Here is a 21,059-nt window from a genome sequence, read left to right on the forward strand (position 1 = left end):
GTCCAGGTACCACTGTGATGGCCACTAGGGCCTGCTGCTGCTTGACTTTCCAGTGCTAGAGCTCAGCCAACATATAAGGACCAGCCTTCAGGCTCAGGGAATGGTGGATGAATGAGTATATTTGGGGGTTGTCACAGCAGGTGTGGATTTCTGTTACAGATTTCCACAATTCCATGCACCGTCTAGGAATAGTTGGTAATGATCCGGGTGGTTCTGCTCTTGTGGCAATTAATTGGTTATATCCTGGTGGACTGAGAGCCTATGAACAAGATCGAAATGCTTGCATCCGATGACAGACAATAATGTGAACAATCCTGAGTCATTCGGTGCTTGTGCATCTGTTTCTTTCAGAAATAAAAGTACACATAGCTCATCTATTAGGATGCATTGCACACAAAGAGTTGAAGTTTTATTTTTTTTTCTGGAGAACACTGAAATAAGTTCTCAATCTCCATGTATTTATTTTGGGAAGGGCAGTCTTTAGTTTACTTCTGTTAACAGAATAAAAGGCATAATTTGGAGAGAGGGGGGAGGGAGGGAGGGAGGGAGGGAAAGAGGGAAAGAGGGAAAGAGGGAGGGAGAGAGAGATATTGTCCTCTTACTGGGAAAATTATGCTCGTAAATCACAGAACTAATAGTTGGGAAAATGTAGCTGATTAGGTAAATATGTCCTGCTGACAGTGCTAATGTCTGCAGAGCTAAGGAAAAAGCCGCAGTAGCCTAGAAAGCTCTGGTTTTCAGAATAGATGGTTGTTTCAAACTGCTTAATTGTGAATATCACTTTCATGGGTTTTTATCAAGGCCAGCATTAAATGGGGCCGTGGGAAACTTGGAGGCATTTCTTCAGAGCAAAAACACAGGTGCTTTAGTGGGGAGGGTCGAAGGACCGCAGGGGGAAAGGAGGAGACGGGATGCTGCAAACTGATGGTGAATAAGCACACGGAGGGAATACGTGAGCATCTAGATCTGCTTTCATGTTAGGACAAACTTCCAAAGAAAAGCAGATTTCACTCCAGCACAAGAGCTTAGGAAGACAGCCAGGGACAGCTTCTGCCATCAGTATGCGGTCACTTTTCTTCCTGGAGATTTTCCCCCTAACCAGAGCCAGGTGGATTGCTTGCTGGGAGTTCATGCTGTGCGAGCCTAAGGATCTGAGTTCAAATCCCTACCATAAAGAGCCTGGTGCATAAAGAGCCAGGTGCAGTCTTCAGGGCCTGTAACCCTAGTGCTGAGAATCAAAGGAGGGAAGAGACAGGGGATCCTGGGACTTGCTGGACACCAGCTGAGCTATAGTCAGCGAGCTCCAAGTTCATTGAGAGACCCCGTCTCAGGGAATAACTGGAGACTGGAGAGTATACACTGCATCCTCCTCTGAGCCCCATACATGCATATGGGCAAATACACCTGTGCACAGATGTGTGCACACACACACCGACACACAGGCACACTACACACAGACACACACAGACACACATAGAGAATGAGAGAGCACATGCACAGATTCACATACATGAAAGAGAGATGAGATAAGGAGAGAGAGAGAGAGAGAGAGAGAGAGAGAGAGAGAGAGAGCTCAAACGCAAAGAAGGACTCAAAGAAGGATCTAATGGCGCATCCAGATGCTTCCAGCCACTGTGATTAGTGTTCTGAATGCAGATTATGTTAATAATTATCGAATGAGAACAGGCTGTATATTTTAGGGTTCTGGATGATGTGTCTGTGAATCTGAGGATCGTGTGCTTGGATAAATAGCAGTGTCCTGTATTTTACTTAAATTCCTCAGTTGTGAAGATCTTTGTCCCCCTGGCAAACATGGGCTACAGTGTGAGCAGAGATGTCCCTGCCAAAATGGAGGTGTGTGCCATCACGTAACTGGAGAGTGCTCTTGCCCTTCTGGCTGGATGGTAAGTGTCCCTTCCACCCCCAATAATGACACATTCCAGGACGCACAAGCGAATGTCCTCTGGAGACTTTAGCACAAAAGACAGTAGCAACAGTGGCTATAATTCCCACACTGAAATAAGTAGCCACTTAAAAACAAATCCTTCAGATCAGAGAAGCCAGAGGTAACTTCACCCACACTTGTCCATGAGTGTATTAAGAACTCCCGTGGAAGTAAGAAGGACCATGGGCTCTGCATTTCCCCCAGGAGAAAAAGAAGCAGATATCTGATCTCACACATAACCATAGCAACTGGTAAATGCTGAAATTATTCAATAACTGCCTCCACAATTACATTCATGGATTGCTACTATCTATGACAGCTTCCTTCTTAGCAGGGTAAATGTCACATGAAGGCACTAGGCTGTTAGAAAAGTCTGAAGAAACACTGAAGGAAATCAAGCCGACCGAGAATTGTAGAACTTGATGAGATTGTGAGAATAAGCCAGGCTTACAAAGCTTCCCATACTTTGACCAGAACGCTTTTGCTTTATGTAATAATTCTATAGGCTTATTGCTCGGTAGGATGCGGTGTGAAAGCATTACTAATTTCACAGGCGAAGCCAGGAAAGAGTGTTAGTTCTTGTTTCTCTGATTTGGTTTACACCTGTCTGCTTAAAGAAAACAGTGTCTTTCAAGAGCAGTCTACACTACCTTATCTGCCCAGGACCTCTTGAACAGTTTCTTTATTGTCAGTGGTGACGGCTTTATTGTCAGAGCCACTAAGACCCTTCTCTTCTTATTCTGATTTGTTTCTCCAAAGCTTTGACTCGCCCGACTGCCCACCTCTCTGCCTTGACCTTTTTGGTTCTCCACTTCTTCAATGGCCATCTCTCCCACTTGTCTTACTAAAGGATTCTTCCTGATCCTTTTCGTCCACTGCATTTCTCGGGTTTCAGTCTTATTCCCCTCTCCTCTCACATAAACACTCTCTGGGAACTTCATTCAGATAGTCACCTTCCGCTTTCCCAAGATCTTTATTTTACCCCCTGCCCCGAGCCCTAATGTGACACAATTACCTGTTAGTTACTCCAACCTTGGTAATCTGAGGTCATAATGTCACCTACCTTGTGGGGGTAGGATTACTCTTTAGTGTCAGCAAGGAACATAGGTATGGACCTTATGACTGGCATAAGGGAGAGCTTTTAATCTAGGGCCCTGGGGAAAACATACAATGAATTGATCAGGTCCATGGTGAAGGCCAGAAATCGGTCAAAGTCTGATTCTAAAAGCAAAGTGTGGGAGCTAGGTAAGAAATGGAGTTGGGGGTGCAGTCTTTTGTTGAGGGCCTGAGGATGGAAGGATCACGGGGGTAGTTCCAGCATGCCCAGCAAAGCAAATGTTAGGAAACTAACCTACCATCTGCCTCTCAGCCCCTTGGATCTGAGTGCGAGCCAACATCTCTTAGAAGCCAAAGTAGAAATGTCAGATTATCTTTGACTCCTTTTGTTCTCTCAACCCCTATATCAGCCTTCTGCCAACAACAGCCCTTGCTTTTTGGTGAGGGAAGAGTCTTGTTGAAGTGACAGGGTCCAGGGAGTCCCAAGATCTCTGAGTGAAGAACTACAGGCGTTTCAGTTTGAGGTCGCCTCATATTGAGGTTGAAACATTCCCTCGTCACCTAGAGGTCACGACGTGGGAAGGTGGAAGCCACAGCCTGGGACTATGAGTTCAGGAGGTAGACAGATGGATCCACTCTGTGGGTCCCCTGGAACCTGCCCTCAACCACTTCCTCTAGGCCACAACAGATGTTTCTTAATAGAAGCTTCCAGACTCTTTTTCCTCTGTGGGTAACTGAATTGCCAACTTAAATTTCTCCTTTGCAACATCTTATTTATATTGTTATTTTAGATGTTTCCAAAGGTGAACTGGCATTCCTGTCTCACACACACACACACACACACACACACACACACACACACACACACGCATCTCTGCCAACCACCTTTCCACTGCTTGCTTACACTAGACTTTATTCATAGCCAGTATCTTAAGAGCATCCCTGGAAATTATGAGGGACCATGAGAGGTCATTAGAATTAGACCCTGAGAAAGTGAGAACCTTGGTCAGCTGTTAGCTGGCCCTCAGTCCATAATTCTTTCAGTAATGCTATTATATTCCGCTAAGTGCAATAGGATGTCCTAACACGGAGTGATTAAAGCTATTTTTGTATCTGCTCTCCTCATCACCCATGAACAAGGCAGGCAAATGCCGTTTACTATTGAATCTCAGTGCTTAGCACAATGCCTGGCATGTGGATGATTCTCTGTTAAGCACCAATGTGAATCATCTCTCAAAGGCTTTTATGGCTCCAAGAGCCTGTGGAAGAATCTTTCCTGTTGGTGGATAGTTTGAAACCACCAGAGGAGACTTAATTAGCTCACCAACTGCCTTTGTGGGTAGCCAGTAGTTAGGGAAAATGTATTTCTTACGCTATCCAGAATAAACATTTAGAAGACCATCTGGTGTTCTAGCTAGGCTCCAATTTCAGAGTACTCACAGTCTGTCTCTAGAGAGAGGGAGAAAGAGAGAGAGAGAGAGAGAGAGAGAGAGAGAGAGAGAGAGAGAGAGAGAGGACAATGAAAAACATTAGGGAAATCCCGTTATGTGGGGAATGCTGTTTGCACTAATTATGACTCCAATAAATATTCTAATGATTATAACTCCAATAAATCAGAGACTGTTAGCCCAAGTTACATAGCGAAGTGAAGCAGAAAACCGTGGGGCGTCCACTAATATATTGAGATCTTGGAACCGTGTCTTGACTTTCATCCACACAGGGTTAGAATATACATGCCTGCGCTCGCTAAGGATAGCTCCTAGGGTGAGGGGAAATGTCCTAGTAACTTGTTGGGTTCTCTTCAGGGAATGAGTCTGCCTCAGAAATGTTTATTGAACATTCTTGAAAATGTGTCTTTTCTTCTGGAACAAGGGTTAATTCCTGTAGAAGTCTTTCTTAGGCCATGCTATTGCTAACTCAAATACATACAGTTTCAACCTAATGCCCTGTTACATCCTTTGGTTATTTATTTATTTATTTATTTCATTTATTTTACATACCAACCTCAGTTTCCACTCCCTCCTCTGCTACACCTTACGAAAAGAAGCTAGAGATAGTAGGTAGCCTTTGGGTTTTCTGTGGGAATCAGATGTTGCAGATTCTCAGTGAGTATTGTTGACGTACGGTGCATGTAAGGCACAGGGAAGAATGCCTAGGAGTATTTACGTAATAATTTTATGTAACTCTACATTAGAGTTCAGTTTTTATTATGAAAATTTCTTAGGACCACTATCCTGCTGTCTCTGAGTGCATCTTGAGAATTGGGCTTATCAGGACAATAATTCAGTCTGAAATTCCTCATATTTTAAAGATGATGTACCTTTAGTGTTCTAAAATGCCCTTAATCTAATTTTCTCACAGCCCTGTTCCCCAAATCTCTCCCTCCCTTTCTGTTGTCCCTGTTTTCTTTCTCTGCCTTCCATGGCTCTGGCTGGTGGCCCATCTAATTTTCCAAGTCTCTTTGAATTCAGGGCACAGTGTGTGGTCAGCCCTGCCCTGAGGGTCGCTTTGGAAAGAATTGTTCCCAAGAATGCCAGTGCCACAACGGAGGAACGTGTGACGCCACCACAGGCCAATGTCACTGCAGCCCAGGATACACAGGGGAACGGTAAGGACACTCCTGAGTTTCTGTGACTCTTCGTAATGAGTTAGAAGGAGAGTCTAGGGAGCATGCTCAGTAAGATGCATATATAACTACTATATAATATTTCAGAAGCATCCATAAAGTCTAAAGGTGTTCAAAGAACTCTATCCTTGTTGAATGCATAGAAACCGAGTCACAAAATAGCCAATACTGAATTGTAGGAAATTAGAGAAAAACAGGAAGGAAGTTAGAAAAAAGACAATAGAATATGCACTATTCAGAACCTGTGATGAATGTGTCATTCTGAAATGTTGAGTATTTAGGACTTTACATTTTCATTATTTTAGGTAGGTTTGAGGCATGGCAGAATAATGAGAAAAGGGACAAGGCCATTGACAGACATTGACAGATTGGTTTTCAAATGTCCTTAGGAACTTATACGAAGTACTGTCTCTTCAGAATGGCCTTAAGAATGCTTTTTATTTCCAAAAATTTGCTCTAATTTTATGACTTTTGATCAGATACTATATGCTTCTCCACCTCTCCAGGAACTGTCTGGATTTTTTTTAATTAAATGCATTTTCTAAATATTTTATAAATTAAGATAAATTCTCTTTCCATCTCTAACTGGGTATTTTCTAGAGAAAGGAAAACTTGCTTTCACATTTCTGCTTCTTTACTCTTTGTCTTGCCAGTTTTGATATTATTTTATTTAAGCAAATCCTGGGATTGTTGAGTTTTGCTGTGATAGTATCCACCACTAAAGATGAGTCAACGTTAATGATTAGCTTGTTTCTAATGATTAGCTTGTTTTCTTATTGGACCTATTGGAAGCTCTGAGTTGATTTTGACGAGCAGGAGGTCAATGTGACAAGTCCAGGCTTATTGTGCTTTATTGAAATTAGCTTCAAATAATTTTTTGTCTACAATTTCTGGTTGCTACCTCACACTGATTGCCTCCTTAGTCCTTCATTTTGTTAAGGTCTTTTGTTAGAAGTGTCCACTTAATTTGATTAAAAGCCATTTTGTTGTTTACTTAGTGTTTTGATATAGGAACTACCGACATCTCAATTACACGCTCTGCAATATAGAACTGGGCTACTCCTTGTGGTTTCTGTTACCCACGTCCTAGTTCTCAGCTGTGCTTTGGATAGATGAGGTCATTAGATGATTGATTAACAAGATCAGGGAAAGAGGAGAGGCACAAAACCAAGCAGGATCCTAAGTGATTATTTCTATAATGTTTTAAGCTCTAGAGACCTTTCAGTGCAAAATTTCACTTAGAGATTTAACTTTAAAAGCAACAGAAAAACACCACACCTACCAGACCAGCGAGCTTCTTCTGCTCAGCTGACTAGGAACACAGGGGAAGAGAATAATACCTAATTTTCAAGTAAATTTTTGAAACTCAAAGGCAAGGGGAAAACTGGAGCGGGGTGGGGCGATTGCTCTTCTACCCATGCTTCTGTGAAGTCATCAGAGATAGCGCGCGGTTACTGTTTCTCACTGCTGTCCTAGTCTCTGTTTTAAGTCATTACCATATACAATCCAAGGGATGACAGGAAGCACATTTTTCTCTATCAGAGGACACAGTGAGTGGCTGGCTGTGGAGCAGTTTGTGGAGGGAGGTGGGGAGGAGACCTGAGGGTGGGGATCATTAAGTGTCACTTCACTTGTCCTGAGACGTCAGTGTGCCCGGAGCACTGTGATTAGCAGGGCCGCTCCACAGTGGTTGCCACCACAGGCAGCTGCCAGCAAATATAGCCAGGATGTGGGGACGCCAGCCACCCCACCGCAGGGAGACAAATGGTGCACCCTGCAGCCTTGCAGGACCGCACAAAGGATGACACAGAAGAGGCTTTGAGGTTTGTGGAAAGACCCAAAGGGTGCTGCGGTCAGAAGATGCAGTACAGGGAAGTTGGCATCCTCACAGAGCTCTACTTGAAGATGCCTTACAAGGTGTTAATGGTGTGTTGTGGGCTTTCTCCGTGGCCCTTTGATGATAGGACACAGACATGCCTGCAAAGCAGGATTAGTGAGTGTTCATGACTCAGTAATGGAGTCTGTTATTGTGAACCCCAAGACAGCGCTGCCAGACCTGTGTTCTGTACGACTCTGAGAGTGAAGAAAGACCAGGACAATGGCACAAAGTCGGGGGCTACCACTCAGCCATGGAGGAGCACAGCACTGGTCTTCAATGAAGGGGCATCCTCCTCCTCTCTGTGCTGGTGGAAAAATTGGCACCTTCAAAGTGCCTTTGGCTTTCCCCCAGTCCAGCAGCAAGGCCAGCAGCTTCAGATGTTACAAAGGCAGGCTGCTGACCCCTGGTGTCCAGGTCTGATGAAGAAAGAGAGTCCTTCACACTGAAGTACAATTTGGCTCAGCTCTTCTGGTCACTCTGGGAACTGACGTGCTCCAAAGGACAAGGAGCTGCCAACCCCCCTTACTTCCTCTTCCTTAAATTTACAGTCCAATGCAAAGTAGTGATCAGAATGACATCAGTAAGCATGTGCCCCATTAATTAGTGTTTTATCAGTCTGTATCTACTTAATGATTGTCCTTTCTCATAACTCTAGAACACTATTAGAAATTTCTTTCTTTGTTTGTTTGTTTTTTGGTTTTTCAAGACAGGATTTCTCTGTGTAACAGTTCTGGCTATCCTGAAACTCACTTTGTAGAATAGACTGGCCTTGAAATTACTAAGATTCACAAGCCTCTGCCTCCCAAGTGCAGGGATTAAAGGCATGCGCCACCACCACCCAGCTCTCTGCTCTCTTTCTTGAGAAAATGTATTGCTGATTCCTGATATAGCCTTTCTTGTTTCTTGTGGGATCACGAAAGCAACTCGGAGGGCACGAAAGGGAAATGGTCTTAAGCTAGAGACCAACTGGAAGGGCATTACCACTCCGTGATGTTTATTTAAGGTAGAAAATATTCTGTATACATGCATTGAATTATCACACTCTACCTTATACATTTGTACACATTTAAAGCAGCGATGGGGGAAAAAACATGGGCAAAGTCTCTTCTAGAAAGCTGCCCTACTGTTTGCGTTTGGCAGGTAGAAATGCATACCTCTTACTGACAGGAAGGTGCAGCACTAACAGAAGAAGCAGCTCCCACAGTGACTGTCTGGACAGCAAATCCAAGTGTATGGGTTCTGAATTTACACTAGAAACTGTTGGATGTCTAATTAGAGGCTAGAAAGGTAAATACAGGCCAGGGCCAACTATTATACCTTTTGCTTTGCAAGAAAAAGAAAACCCTGTGCCAAGACACAATGAGGCTGGCGACATAACTTTCTGAGACATCTGACTTCCAACAGCCTTTACAGCATATTGAAATAAACCCTGTTAAAATTATGCAGATAACTCAAGGCCCAGCCTTTTCCTAACTAATATTTATGTAGCTACTGTGTGTGTTGGGGGTGGGGTGGGGCATGGAACCTGTGTGGGGGTCAGAGAGCAACATGTGGAAAACAGCTCATCTTTCAGTCACATGGCTTCTGGGATCCAGCTCAGGCCACTGGGTATCTTTATACCCTGAGTCATCCCAACAACCCAAAATTTAGCAATTGTTTTGTTTATAAATTCGCAGAAGAGGGTGAGGAAGTGGTATTTTTTTTTAATGTTTCTTCCATTGGCATTGAATTGCAAGGACATACCTTCAGACATATTGAGAAGCTCTCTTGCCAGCCTGTTTAGCAAAACCTTAGATTAGGTCTAATCTCTGTACCTTATGAAGTCTTTCTTTAAAGTGTACACTTTAATTTTTTTGGTATTTTTTTTTTAAAATATTTACTTATTATGTATACAATATTCTGTCTGTGTGTATGCCTGCAGGCCAGAAGAGGACACCAGACCTCATTACAGATGGTTGTGAGCCACCATGTGGTTGCTGGGAATTGAACTCAGGACCTTTGGAAGAGCAGGCAATGCTCTTAACTGCTGAGCCATCTCTCCAGCCCAAAGTGTACACTTTAAAGGGAAAAAAAATCAGATGACTTGGTTTATTAAAGCACCTTGAAGGTTAAAAATATTGAGGACCTTTATAAAAAAAAATACTCTGGTCTAGAAATAGCTATATGCGTTCAAAGGTAGCTCTAAAGTCTACATTTGAATTTATTTGAAGTACTCACTCAACTGCTCCAGAATTTCTTTAGTGGTTAAGCAGTTAGTGATGGCAGCTGACAAGCGCACTTGGAGATGGTCTAGAAGTAGTCAAACCTACTCCTAGGAGGCCCTTTCTCTTTCCTGCATCATACTTACGGCACGCTAGAGCCAGAGTCAGCCAGCGAAATGTCAGCAGGCTCCCAAGGCTTCCCCGCTATACTTAGAATCCCAGTGTTGGTGCCCACCACACCCTATCATTATGCCAAGCACAGTGGAAAGTCTGTTTCTCTTGGAACTGTTTTTCTGCCATTGCTCTTTCGGAGTCTGGCATGACTGGGAAGCCACATGAGAAGTGGCTGCTGAGATAGTGCTCCCTACTGAGGTGAGCACTCCTCCAGGTGTGTGATGTTAACTCCGTCACCTCACATCACCTGAAAGAGAGCTGGCTCTCCCCAGTAACTACCATGTTTTCCACAGAGCACTGTCTGTAGTCCTCCAGCATCAGCTTCTTATCTTGTCCAACTTACTGAAGCATCTTTCCCCTCCACGTCATTTTTTGTTCAAAAGACACTAAGGTGAAATTTTTGGTTGGTTTTTCTCCCTTGCCATTTGGCTATCTTTCCCAACAGAGGACAATGTCTCACTTGCCAAAAAAAAAAAAAAAAAAATGTTAGAAAACCCAAAGCCATCTTATAAACCTACAAACTGGGATGCAGGACATCTGATGTCGGAAGCTCAGAATTCTTTGAGTCTTTTGTTTGTATTTAGTTCCCCCTTTTACACATTTATGATTGCTAATGCTCTTATCCAGAGTGATCCATCTCTTGACTTTTCCGCCTATAATGGAACAAACATGAAATACTATGGGCTCAAAAAGCATTTCAACTTGTACATGGTTAGGCCCCTCTGAACCAACTGTTGGCCTCTTGTCTGAATAGGTGTCAGGACGAATGTCCTGTCGGGACCTATGGAGCTGGCTGTGCGGAGCCCTGCAGGTGTGTTAACGGAGGGAAGTGCTACCACGTGAGTGGAGCATGCCTGTGTGAAGCAGGCTTCGCAGGGGAACTCTGTGAGGCGCGCCTCTGTCCCGAAGGGATGTATGGCATCAAATGTGACAAGCGGTGCCCCTGCCACCTGGACAATACTCACAGGTGAGTGCCAGCCGCCCCGGGAAAAGCATTGTCTATTAAAACTCTAACTTGAGTGTCCGGGGCTTGGCAAGAATGGCCTCTCATCGACAGAAATCATCACCTTGAAGGACATTTTTTTTTCACCTAGTGACTGAAAGCCCCTGTTCGAAGGGCTAAGGTTATTGGTTGTTGGTGGGTATTAGGTTATGTTATCTGTTGGTGGGGACTGGTAAAATGATTCTGCTGAGATGAACAGAACGTTTTCCTAAGAGAAGGATTGTGTGACCTTCCCAGAGAAGCAAAGAGACGGTGGAGGGACAGGGGTTAAACTGAGGGCGGGATGTGGAAATAGGCGCGCTTACTGCAGCTTCTTTTACTTGTGAGCACAGTTGGGGGAGGAAGGAAAGGCTGCAGAGAGGAAGTGGGCGGGGTTTGTGAACGGGCTTCACATGTGGCGGTCACATGTGGAATAACTTTCAGAACTGATTGCTCTGACCAAAAAAAGAAAAAAAAAAATAGCTCACAGGGGTCTTTCAGTTCAAAAACCTCTCCAGAAATCTAGGAACAGGAAACCACAACTCCTGTCCACCCTACTGTGCCTTGTCAGTCCCGGGAAAGTATCTTCCCACCTAGTCTTTTCCTCTCCCCTCCTCCACAGAGCAGACACATGGATGTCAGTCCCGGGAAAGTATCTTCCCACCTAGTCTTTTCCTCTCCCCTCCTCCACAGAGCAGACACATGGAACTTAGAATTCCCTGCCTGTTTGTAGACTTCTGGAAAAGATAAATCGGACAAGAATGTAGCGCAGTATACAACAGTTCAGATGCTAAGAGAAAGACTTCTGTTTGCGTTCAGAGCAGATGGGACTCCATTTGTACTTAGCCACATCAAATCCCGAACACATGAGAGCTAAAGGGGAACCAAGGTGTGTGATTGGTCGATTCTTTAAGCCATTGTTATGAGCACAAGAAAAATGTATTTTGTATTGTATTGTGTGTGTGTGTGTGTGTGTGTAAGAAGTATGCACTCCAAGTGACTCACATAACTTTGTATGGTCAACTTTGGGTTTCTTAAATTGGAACATATTGTTATACTGTAGATGAAACATTTAGATAAGTATGTTTGAAAAGATTTATTTTCAACTTTCTGATACGTAAGGAGCTGGCTCAATTAAGTGCAAATCATGAGTGTGGCTTCCTCTACAGTAGGGCTAGCCTCATGTAGCAACATCACCAGCAGACTGCTTCGTTATATGTGGATACAACTGAAATCAAATAAAGCCTAAAACCTGCATGAAAGTAGACCTCCATTCTGAGAGGAACTGGAGAAGCATGGAGACATGGTTTTGGTGGAACTGGGCATCTAGATGCAGGTGGAGCCCCCCCTTCCCCCCCCGGCCATCATAGGACTGTGGTGCTTTTGACATAGGCCCCATCAGACTAAATGTATATACTCCAATAAAGAAGTAGATGCAGTTGTTTGATAATTACATAGATCAAAACAATACCTAAATGATATGTATCAAATATTCAGAAGAATTAGAAACAATTCAAATGCCCTTAGTCATGAGAACTACTTTAAAAGATTAGCTTTTCCAAATTTCCATTAAAGCTAGTTAAATGTGGATTACATGAATCTATCATGTTGGCTACACAGCTGGAGCCATCTATTAATTCTTATCTCTTGAGCATCCCTGTAAAATGCAGGGCCCTTTCAAAGAAAAAGGGCTCAGAACCATTGCTTTAATTGAAAGCCTAATTTGCTTTCCTCTCATCTAATAAAGCAGTACAGATTTGTCGTTATATATAATTCATGCAATAAACTTATCCAAAGCCTTTCTGTGTAATTAATCATATATACAATGCAATGTAAATTACTGGTTTACATAATGTCTAGGTTCTGCGCATGCCCATATTGACCGATGAGAGCGGCACACTTGAGGGGTGGGGATAGGCTAGCTTTAGTCGCACCACAACAAACAAACATATGATGCCAAACTGAGCAGCCTTAGTAGTCGATGACTTTCTACTGTGTAGGTTAGGCTCATCCTGGGGGGGGGTCTCGTCTGCTGTTTTCTGTAGGGACACCTGGCAGATCCATCGGAAGCTGACTGGTCCTGGAAATCCTCACTCCGTGTCTGGCATTTGGCTAGATGACAAGAGTGACTAAGTGCATGGAGTATCCAGAAGGGTAGCCTGGGCTCATTTTAGCCAGCTGGCTTCTAAAGGCAACAACAGCCAGGGCAGGCTCTAACATCTAAATACGTTTACGCTTTGGTTATGTTGTGTTACCAATATTCATCTTTAAGATGAAGCAACACTCACAAGAGAGCTCAGGTTCGATAAACTATTTTATTTGATTTTATTATTTGGAGACAAGGTCTCATTGTATACCCCTGGTTGACTTGAAACTTGCTATGTAGACCAGACTGTCCTTGATCTTGGCCCCACTTCTTTAGGAAAGGCATTCCCCAAACTGTAGCCATTTTATTTTGGAACCCATTATTTAGTTGAGATTAATTTAAATATACTTACTGGTCATATTAATATATACATATTATTGAACCCAAAGACATTTTTGCTGACCTAGACTTTCAGGTGGAAAACTAACTTTTATAGTGGATATGATTTAAAGCAAGAAGATAGAATGAGTTTACTTAGACTGCGCATAGCATATGTCTACAAGTCCTTGTTAATAAGGACAGTCAGTAGCCGTTAGCAAACAATATCGCCTGAGTTTGCAAACCCCACCTGTTCTAATTTGTTTTCCTAATGCTGTGATAAAGAGCACAGCTAAAAGCAATTTGGGGAGGAAGGGGTTTGTTTCAGCTTCCACTTCCAGGGTAACAGTCTGTCCCCCAGGAATGTCAGGGTAGAAATCCAAACATGAACCTGGAGTAGAAATGGTGAGGAAAGAGCTCCATCTCTTCATGCTTACCCAACCCTGTTATATAGTCCATACCCACTTGCCTAGGGATGGTGTCACGCACAGTGGGCTGCTCCCTTCCATATTGGTCATCGATCAAGAAAATCCCTCACAAGCCTAGCCCATCTGATTGAGTCAACTCTTCAATTGAAGTTGCCTCTTCCCAGATGACTCTAGGTTGCGTCAAGCTCACAGTCAAAACCAGCCAGGAGACCCCCAATTGTCATTGCATTTGAGTGGAGATGTCATATAAGGAAAGGAATAAAAGAAAGCTCAATAACTCATTATGGTTTAATAAATATGTCTTTTGGGGTTGAACCCAGGACCTCACACATGCTAGGAAGTACTTTCTTACTGATACAGCCCCAGCTCTTTTTGTAGTTTTTATCTTGAGACAGAGTCTCATGAAATGCCCAGGCTGACCTTGAATTTACAGTATGGCCCAAATAGTCCTTCAACTGACAGTCCTCCTGTCTCAGCCTCCTGAATAGCTGGAGTCACAGGCCCATGTCACGAGCCTCAGTCAGTATTATGTCCCATTGGACTCCTGTTACAAGTTAGCTATTAAATTGAAGAATTACTTTTTTAAAGTAGCTTTATTTATGTGCATATATAAAATGACAAATATTTCCATATGTGCATAATTATATTTTCATGTGTAAAGCAATTTGTTCTTTTGACAGAAAACAGGTACGAAGTAACACCCTTCCACCTCCAATATTCCACATGTTGGTCTCATTATCCATTAACTGCATGAGTGAGAGCCCATTGAGTACCTTCAAACTGCTGAGGTGTCCTACACCTAATTACAAGTTGCAGAATGCTAATCCTGGTGTCAATCATTGTGAACACCAGTGCATTGGACTGCCATTCACTGGGGTCCCTTTAATATCTTTTCCTCTGTTGCCCCCCATTTACATTCACATATTTTGTTCAGCATTTATGAATAATATTTCTGATTTTTAATTGTAAGCCATTTTCTACCAAAGAATGTCCTTTCCTTTATAGCAGGTAAAAATAAAAATATTTTATTTCCTTTTGCTTTTCTTAAATTTAAGATTTTACTCAAATAAATTTGTCTGGTTTCACAGTCTTGATGACTTTGTATCACAGCATTAAATCCTAAATTTTGGCAATTCCTTTTCGCATTGAGTCTCTCCTGAAGGCTGCCAACAAACTTCCTTTTCTCTCCATTTCAAAACACACAGATAAGGCTGTGTTGAAGTCTGATTCTGCCACTCCTACATATGCGAACCTCTGAATAAGCTTTACCCGTTCCAGGCCTCAGTTTCCTCATTTGTGAAATGGGACCATGCCTGCCACTTTAGGTGGCCATGGGGACTGAGATAAAGAATGCATGTAGGTAGTTTTGCAGGGGCTGGCACCAGGTCAGTGCCTTGTAAATGCCATTGTTAATGTCTGCCTTCACCTAAGTGAACCTCACAGGTATTGGAGGCAATTTCTTTTAAGACTAACACTTTTGAAACAAACTTTAGGGGAAGCCCTGCCTTTGGACACAGGTACTTGTGCCATGCCTCAGAGATGCGAGGGAGGAGCAGGGATGATACGAGACCCAGATCTGAAGACAGCTATGCCTTTTTCATCAATTCGCCCTGCAGTCTTTGCTGTGAGCCTACTATGTGCAGGGGATGGGCAGCACAAGAGATTTAACTCCTGTCCTCCTAGATCTTGTGGCGTGGTGGGAAAGGAAGTCGTAGGGGTAAATGAGTTAAGGCTCAACAGGGGAGCCAAGGAAGGGGAAGGGAACTTGGGAGGCCTACTTCAGTCTTACTGGGTGGAGAAGACGTCTAGGAAGAGGGCTGTTTCAGCAGAGACTAAGGACAAGATGGAGAGGGAGGGGTGAAAAAGGGAGGGTGTCTCTTAGGACATTGGAGCAGCCTCATGGATGTTCTTGAAGGACAGAACTCTGGATGCTTTTGTAGAGCTGAAAGATATGCCATGTGGCTGAGCGTAGAGATAAAGAGAGAACCACAAGGCAGGCCTTTTACTGGGTTGGAGCACGTGCAGAAATGGCAATGGCCAAGGCCGAGGCTTCATGATTGTCTTAGGGTGACTCTATCTCTGACTTCACGGGGACATGCTAGTTAAGCCTATTGTCCTGGGATAAGTTTTAGTATTTCCCTCTCCACTCTTAAGAGGTTCTGGTTTAGGTAACAAATAGTACAATCACGTCAGCATATTAAACGGTATGGGTTTTATTCCAAGAGTTGTTTAGTGGGGAACCTTTGACAAGCTTTAAGGCACCTCGATACAGTTTTTCTATTGTCAGCCAAGTTTGATTGTCAAGGTTTTCCTGTGCCGAGGAGCACACGTTTTAAGCCAGCGTGCCACAGAGGGCCTTATTGTATCCACTCACTTGCATGAACATCTTAGCACAGCTGATGTGTCCATTTGCTGTGGGGCAACAGCTGGCTGCCTGGTCTGTCAATGTGGCTACTGTTCCAGGTGGCAGCTGCTGCTGTACCACCAGGTAGATTGGTTGGGGGAAGAGGCTTGTTGGCAAGGTCGCTGCTTTTGGAATTCCTTGGCTATTTCACAGTGGACTTGTGTCCCGTGGTGCTGCCTTCTTATTGAGTTAGTGCTTTCAGTTCAAGACAATAAAAAAAAAAAAAAAACCTTTTAGACAAAAGAATATGGTTATTGTAGCTACTTGGCTAGGGCACAATGCTGATTCAATTCACTAGCTCTGTAGTAACACTCAAACATCAATTAATTAAATGCACCACCATAAGAATTAGGCTTAAATCATGTTCGTGGAATTACCTGCACACTAAATAGTGATTACTGAGAAAGCAACATTTGCACATGGCTGAAGTGTCATGTTTACCCAGAATGACTTGTTCCTTTCACCTGTGTCTCTCAGCTGTCATCCCATGTCTGGAGAGTGTGGCTGCAAGCCGGGCTGGTCTGGACTCTACTGTAATGAGACATGCTCTCCTGGATTCTATGGGGAAACTTGCCAACAGATCTGCAGCTGCCAGAATGGGGCTGACTGTGACAGTGTGACGGGAAGGTGCGCCTGCGCCCCTGGATTCAAAGTGAGTACCTTGGCCTCTGGAGGCAGGGATGCGCAGTGTGGAACAAACACATCAGCAGCACCATTTATGTGAACTACCATGAAGCAGAGTGAATGCGATTGAACCACCCATAGCATCCATGAGAGAAGAACTGTTTAAGATTAGTAACTCTAGCATCCTATTGATAACTGAGAACACTAATAAAACCATGAAGATGTCACTAATGTTTGCTGTTCGAACTCATCAGGAAGTATGGCCCATTATAATTACTTCTTATGTCGTTTTATTGTGACCTATAGACAACAGAGAGATAGTTTTTCCATGTGGTTATTGTTAGTTATTATTTTCTTTCTTTTTTTCCTCTGTGCAATAGCCCAGGCTGTCCTGGAACTAGCTCTGTAGACCAAGCTGACCTCGAACTCGCTGAGATTTGCCTGCCTCTGCCTCCCAAGTGCTGGAATTAAAAGCATGTAGCACCACCACCCAGCCTAGTTATTATTTACAGCAGTTTCTGTTTTAACTCCTCAAAATTTAAAGACACATCCTGCATCAGTTCTGATTCATGATACATCCACACGTTATAGGCGTTGCGCAAAGTTCTGAAGTCCCGTTGAGAGTGTAGCATCTACAACTGTACCTGTACATGAGAGCAGAATTGTGCCTGTGGTCCCCAGGACTTTCTTAGCTATTGAAAAGGGGTCACAGTGACTGTGCTTTCTTTCATCCCGTTGTAAAGATAGCATTGAACTCTGATAAATGTTGATGATCATTCCGGGGTACATCATGTAGAAAGAGTGGACCCTGAAGTTGTAGAGCAGAGAGGACCTTCCCAGACATTTCTGATTAGAGTCACAATCCTTTGGCTGACCCTTAAATTAACCTCCTCTTAAAAGTTTTTGAAAAGTATTGTCCCCCAGTCACCTTTGGTAACTCAGTTCTGTGTTTAATGCCTACTGCTGGGTAAATTGAACCATACCACTGGCTGAGTATCCTTTTACAATAATGCATATTATATGAGGAGACCCACGAAGCATTTGTACAGTTTGTGTTTATATTTTTGTTGACCATAACCTTACAGTTATAATTTATTTTTATATGTCTACTTGCATAACCAAGGGAGAAAGGTTTGTTCTGTTACAAAGATAAATCTAAAGAAGTCAGCAGGCTTTTGGCATGTCCTAGTTAATATTTTATCATAATCATGAACTAGCCAGGGTTGCACTTGAATATGTACAACTTGTATAAGAAACAGTATAATAGCAACTTTCAAAAGTATTGAGTGTTAAAACGAGAGAGAAAGCTCAATTAGCAGCGCCGCAGTGAATTTTCGTTTGTGCTGGCATGGTTTCGGTTGGAAAAGGTAGCGCATTTTGCTGTTTGTACTCCTCTAGGGAATTAACTGCTCTACCCCATGTCCTCTGGGAAGCTATGGGATAAACTGTTCCTCTCACTGTCGCTGTAAAAATGATGCTGTCTGTTCTCCTGTGGATGGCTCTTGTATCTGTAAGGCAGGTAAGAGTATGGGTATCTGAATCTTTTGTTAGATTCTGGTCCTGTCACCTCCTAGAGTCACTGGAAGGATACACAGATGAGGGCTCTAGCTCGAAATCCACTAAACTCAGTGCGACCTCATCCTCCCTCATCCTTCCTCCCTCATCTTCCAGGAAAGAAACTCGTATTTGGTCATCTCTGAAGCTGCTGCCAGCTTTCAAAGTCTGAGTCCATGACTTTGGGAAGGGTAAACAAGCAGACATGTCTATGCCCCCAAATGGCCTGACTTGGAGGCATGACAGGAAATGCAGCCAGCACAGATTTTATGTGTGGCCCAGACTGTGTCCTCCATGGATGCAGCCAGGATCTTGGTAACCCATTTTTTATGGTTAATGGCTACTGCTTCAAAGATGGGGCTATTCTTCCAAGAACAAACCTTCTACTTCCTCCCATAGAAATAAACAAAGCTTATCATTCCACCCCAACCACCACAGCCCATTAAAGGTGACCTCACTCCACCATCCCATCCCAGTAGCCCAGGGGTGCGTCTCAGTGTTAGCATCCCTGACCGATCACAGGGCACAGTTGGCTGCTTGCTTCCTTGGGGGTTCCTTTTCATTTCTGGTGAAGGCCTTTTGTGGCAGAGCCAAAACTGTCTGCCACTGCTGCGACCGGGGCTGGGCAGCGCTGTTAGGCATCTCCAAGATGTCTCTAAAGGGAGACGTGGTTTGGAAGGGCTCAGCAAAGCTCCCGGTCGGCCTTTGTCTCCTCACACGCTCTGTCGTTCTTGTCACGCAGGCTGGCACGGGGTGGACTGTTCCATCAGCTGCCCCAGTGGCACTTGGGGCTTTGGCTGTAACTTAACATGTCAGTGCCTCAACGGGGGTGCCTGCAACACCTTGGATGGGACCTGCACCTGTGCGCCTGGATGGCGAGGGAAGAAATGTGAACTTCCCTGCCAGGTATGTGGGCTCTGGGTGGCCACGCCTGGAGGACTATGCAGGAGGGTTGATTCCTTTGCCCACTTTGTTGTTTGTTTGTTTTTTCCTGACTGGAGGTGAATGAGTGTGACCCATTCTTCAGTAACTGTTACATGAGTGGAAGTGGGCAGAGGCTTGGAAAGGCATGGAGTGGAAATCAGTTAGGCAGGCTTTAAAGAATGCTTCCTTCTTTCCTTTCACCCCCATGCTGCTTTCCCAGCCCCCCACTCCAGCATTTTCCGTTTCTTATTCCCTCATCTCTGGGGTGCAGCCAGGCAGCAGCATTGGTCAAACACCCAGTGTACGCCTGTCAACTCTCCGCATATTCTGTTTCCATTATAATGGAAATCTGCAGGCTTTGGGCTGGGAAGTGACAGGGGGCTGAAAAGGGGGCGGTGGCTGGTGTCACAGAAACGCACTGAAGTGATGAAAGGGAGGTTTGGAAACAGCCTCGGTTGATGTAAATATTTCTGGGGGCCCAGAAGTCTCCGCAGCACTTACTCCCTTCCCTTGACCTAATTTGGAGACATGCATCATTGGAAACTCTCCTCTGTAGGTGCTGCAGACTAGCTGGGGGTGAAATGGGAAGGGGGCTCTAAAGTGACCTGGTGCTTGCTTTCCAAAGCCCTGGACTGTTTTCTTTCCCTGTTTATGTCATGATTTCTTCTGGGGCCCTCAAGCCTTCTATCAACAGTAGTAGGTTCTCTCCCCCAGGACATTATCAGATAACAATGGGATCCCCTGAATTGGGCCCTTCCAGAGACAGGGCTTCCACAGGCCTCTCTTTCCTCCTCTGGGCATCCTCTTGTTAAGTACAACCCATTTCCCAACCAATAAAGGATTCCTGCCCCGCATTATTCTGTGTTCCCCAAGCCCCTAGGAGCTAAGCTATCTTTGCCATGTCTCTTCAGAGCAATGGACAGATTAACAAAGCTCCACTGGGCTGTTAGGTGGCCTTTTAATTCTTCATTATAGACAAAGTGGAAACCCCTGTGCACGCTGTCTCTTGTTCTGCAGTAGATGTATTAGTAAATCGGAGAAATCTGACGGTTCGGTCACATCTATTATAAGAGAGCTAAATGCTGTGCAATCCTGTCAAACATTAGTGGAGCCTAAGTCATGGGTTAGCTGGTTTCTAGACAAATGATTATGTCATCTAACACCCGCTGCCTGTCTCCATGTCCCCACCCTCAGTCACTGGGCTGTTTTCCTCAGTGTTTGGGTAACACAGAGAGGGCTGTAGTACCCTATACTAATTCCTAGGGTCTGGAGTCGAAAATAAGTTTCCCCTACCAATAAAAACTTTTTCATTCTTCTTTATGAATAATTAATTGGTCATGCCCATCCACCAAGAGTCTCCTCTTTATTGGACCTCTCAACAATAGCATGTACATACGGGGCAGATGAGGAGGCTGCCAATGTAATGGTTATTTACAGTCTTGAATCAAAACGTTCTGCACAGAGTAGACTCTTTCCTGGAAGGAAAGATAGTTATTAGAGAAAATAACAATTAATTTTCAGTCTTCTTTATTATGTCATGTATTCCACTGACAACAGATTATGGAAAAGAACGTAACTCAATTATATGTATATCACACATAGCATCTATATATCCATATCCATGTATCTATGTACTTATCATCGATTTAATCTGTGTGTCTGTCTAGCATGTGTAAGTGTGTGTGTCTGTGTGTGTATGTTTGTATGTGTGCATGTGTATCTTTTTTATGTGGACAAAGACCCCTCTTTCCTCTAAGGAAAGAGAATGATAGGGAGCACAACGCTGAACTATGTTGTA

The 21,059-nt window shown here is 43.8% G+C and overlaps 1 protein-coding gene across 1 annotated transcript in view; it reads left to right on the forward strand.

Moving 5' to 3' along the window:
- Positions 1–21,059, forward strand: part of Megf10 (multiple EGF like domains 10) — a gene marked incomplete at its 3' end in the record, with an annotated part of 108,808 nt that overhangs the window by 49,081 nt on the left and 38,668 nt on the right. Inside the window, exons 6-11 of the mRNA XM_038330410.1 lie at positions 1,784–1,904; positions 5,473–5,609; positions 10,636–10,848; positions 16,637–16,811; positions 18,182–18,302; positions 19,080–19,243. Of these exons, the coding sequence (XP_038186338.1) occupies positions 1,784–1,904; positions 5,473–5,609; positions 10,636–10,848; positions 16,637–16,811; positions 18,182–18,302; positions 19,080–19,243 (931 nt within the window). The remainder of the gene's footprint in view (positions 1–1,783; positions 1,905–5,472; positions 5,610–10,635; positions 10,849–16,636; positions 16,812–18,181; positions 18,303–19,079; positions 19,244–21,059) is intronic.

Source organism: Arvicola amphibius, chromosome 5 (assembly GCF_903992535.2).
Source record: "Arvicola amphibius chromosome 5, mArvAmp1.2, whole genome shotgun sequence".
NCBI lineage: Eukaryota > Metazoa > Chordata > Mammalia > Rodentia > Cricetidae > Arvicola > Arvicola amphibius.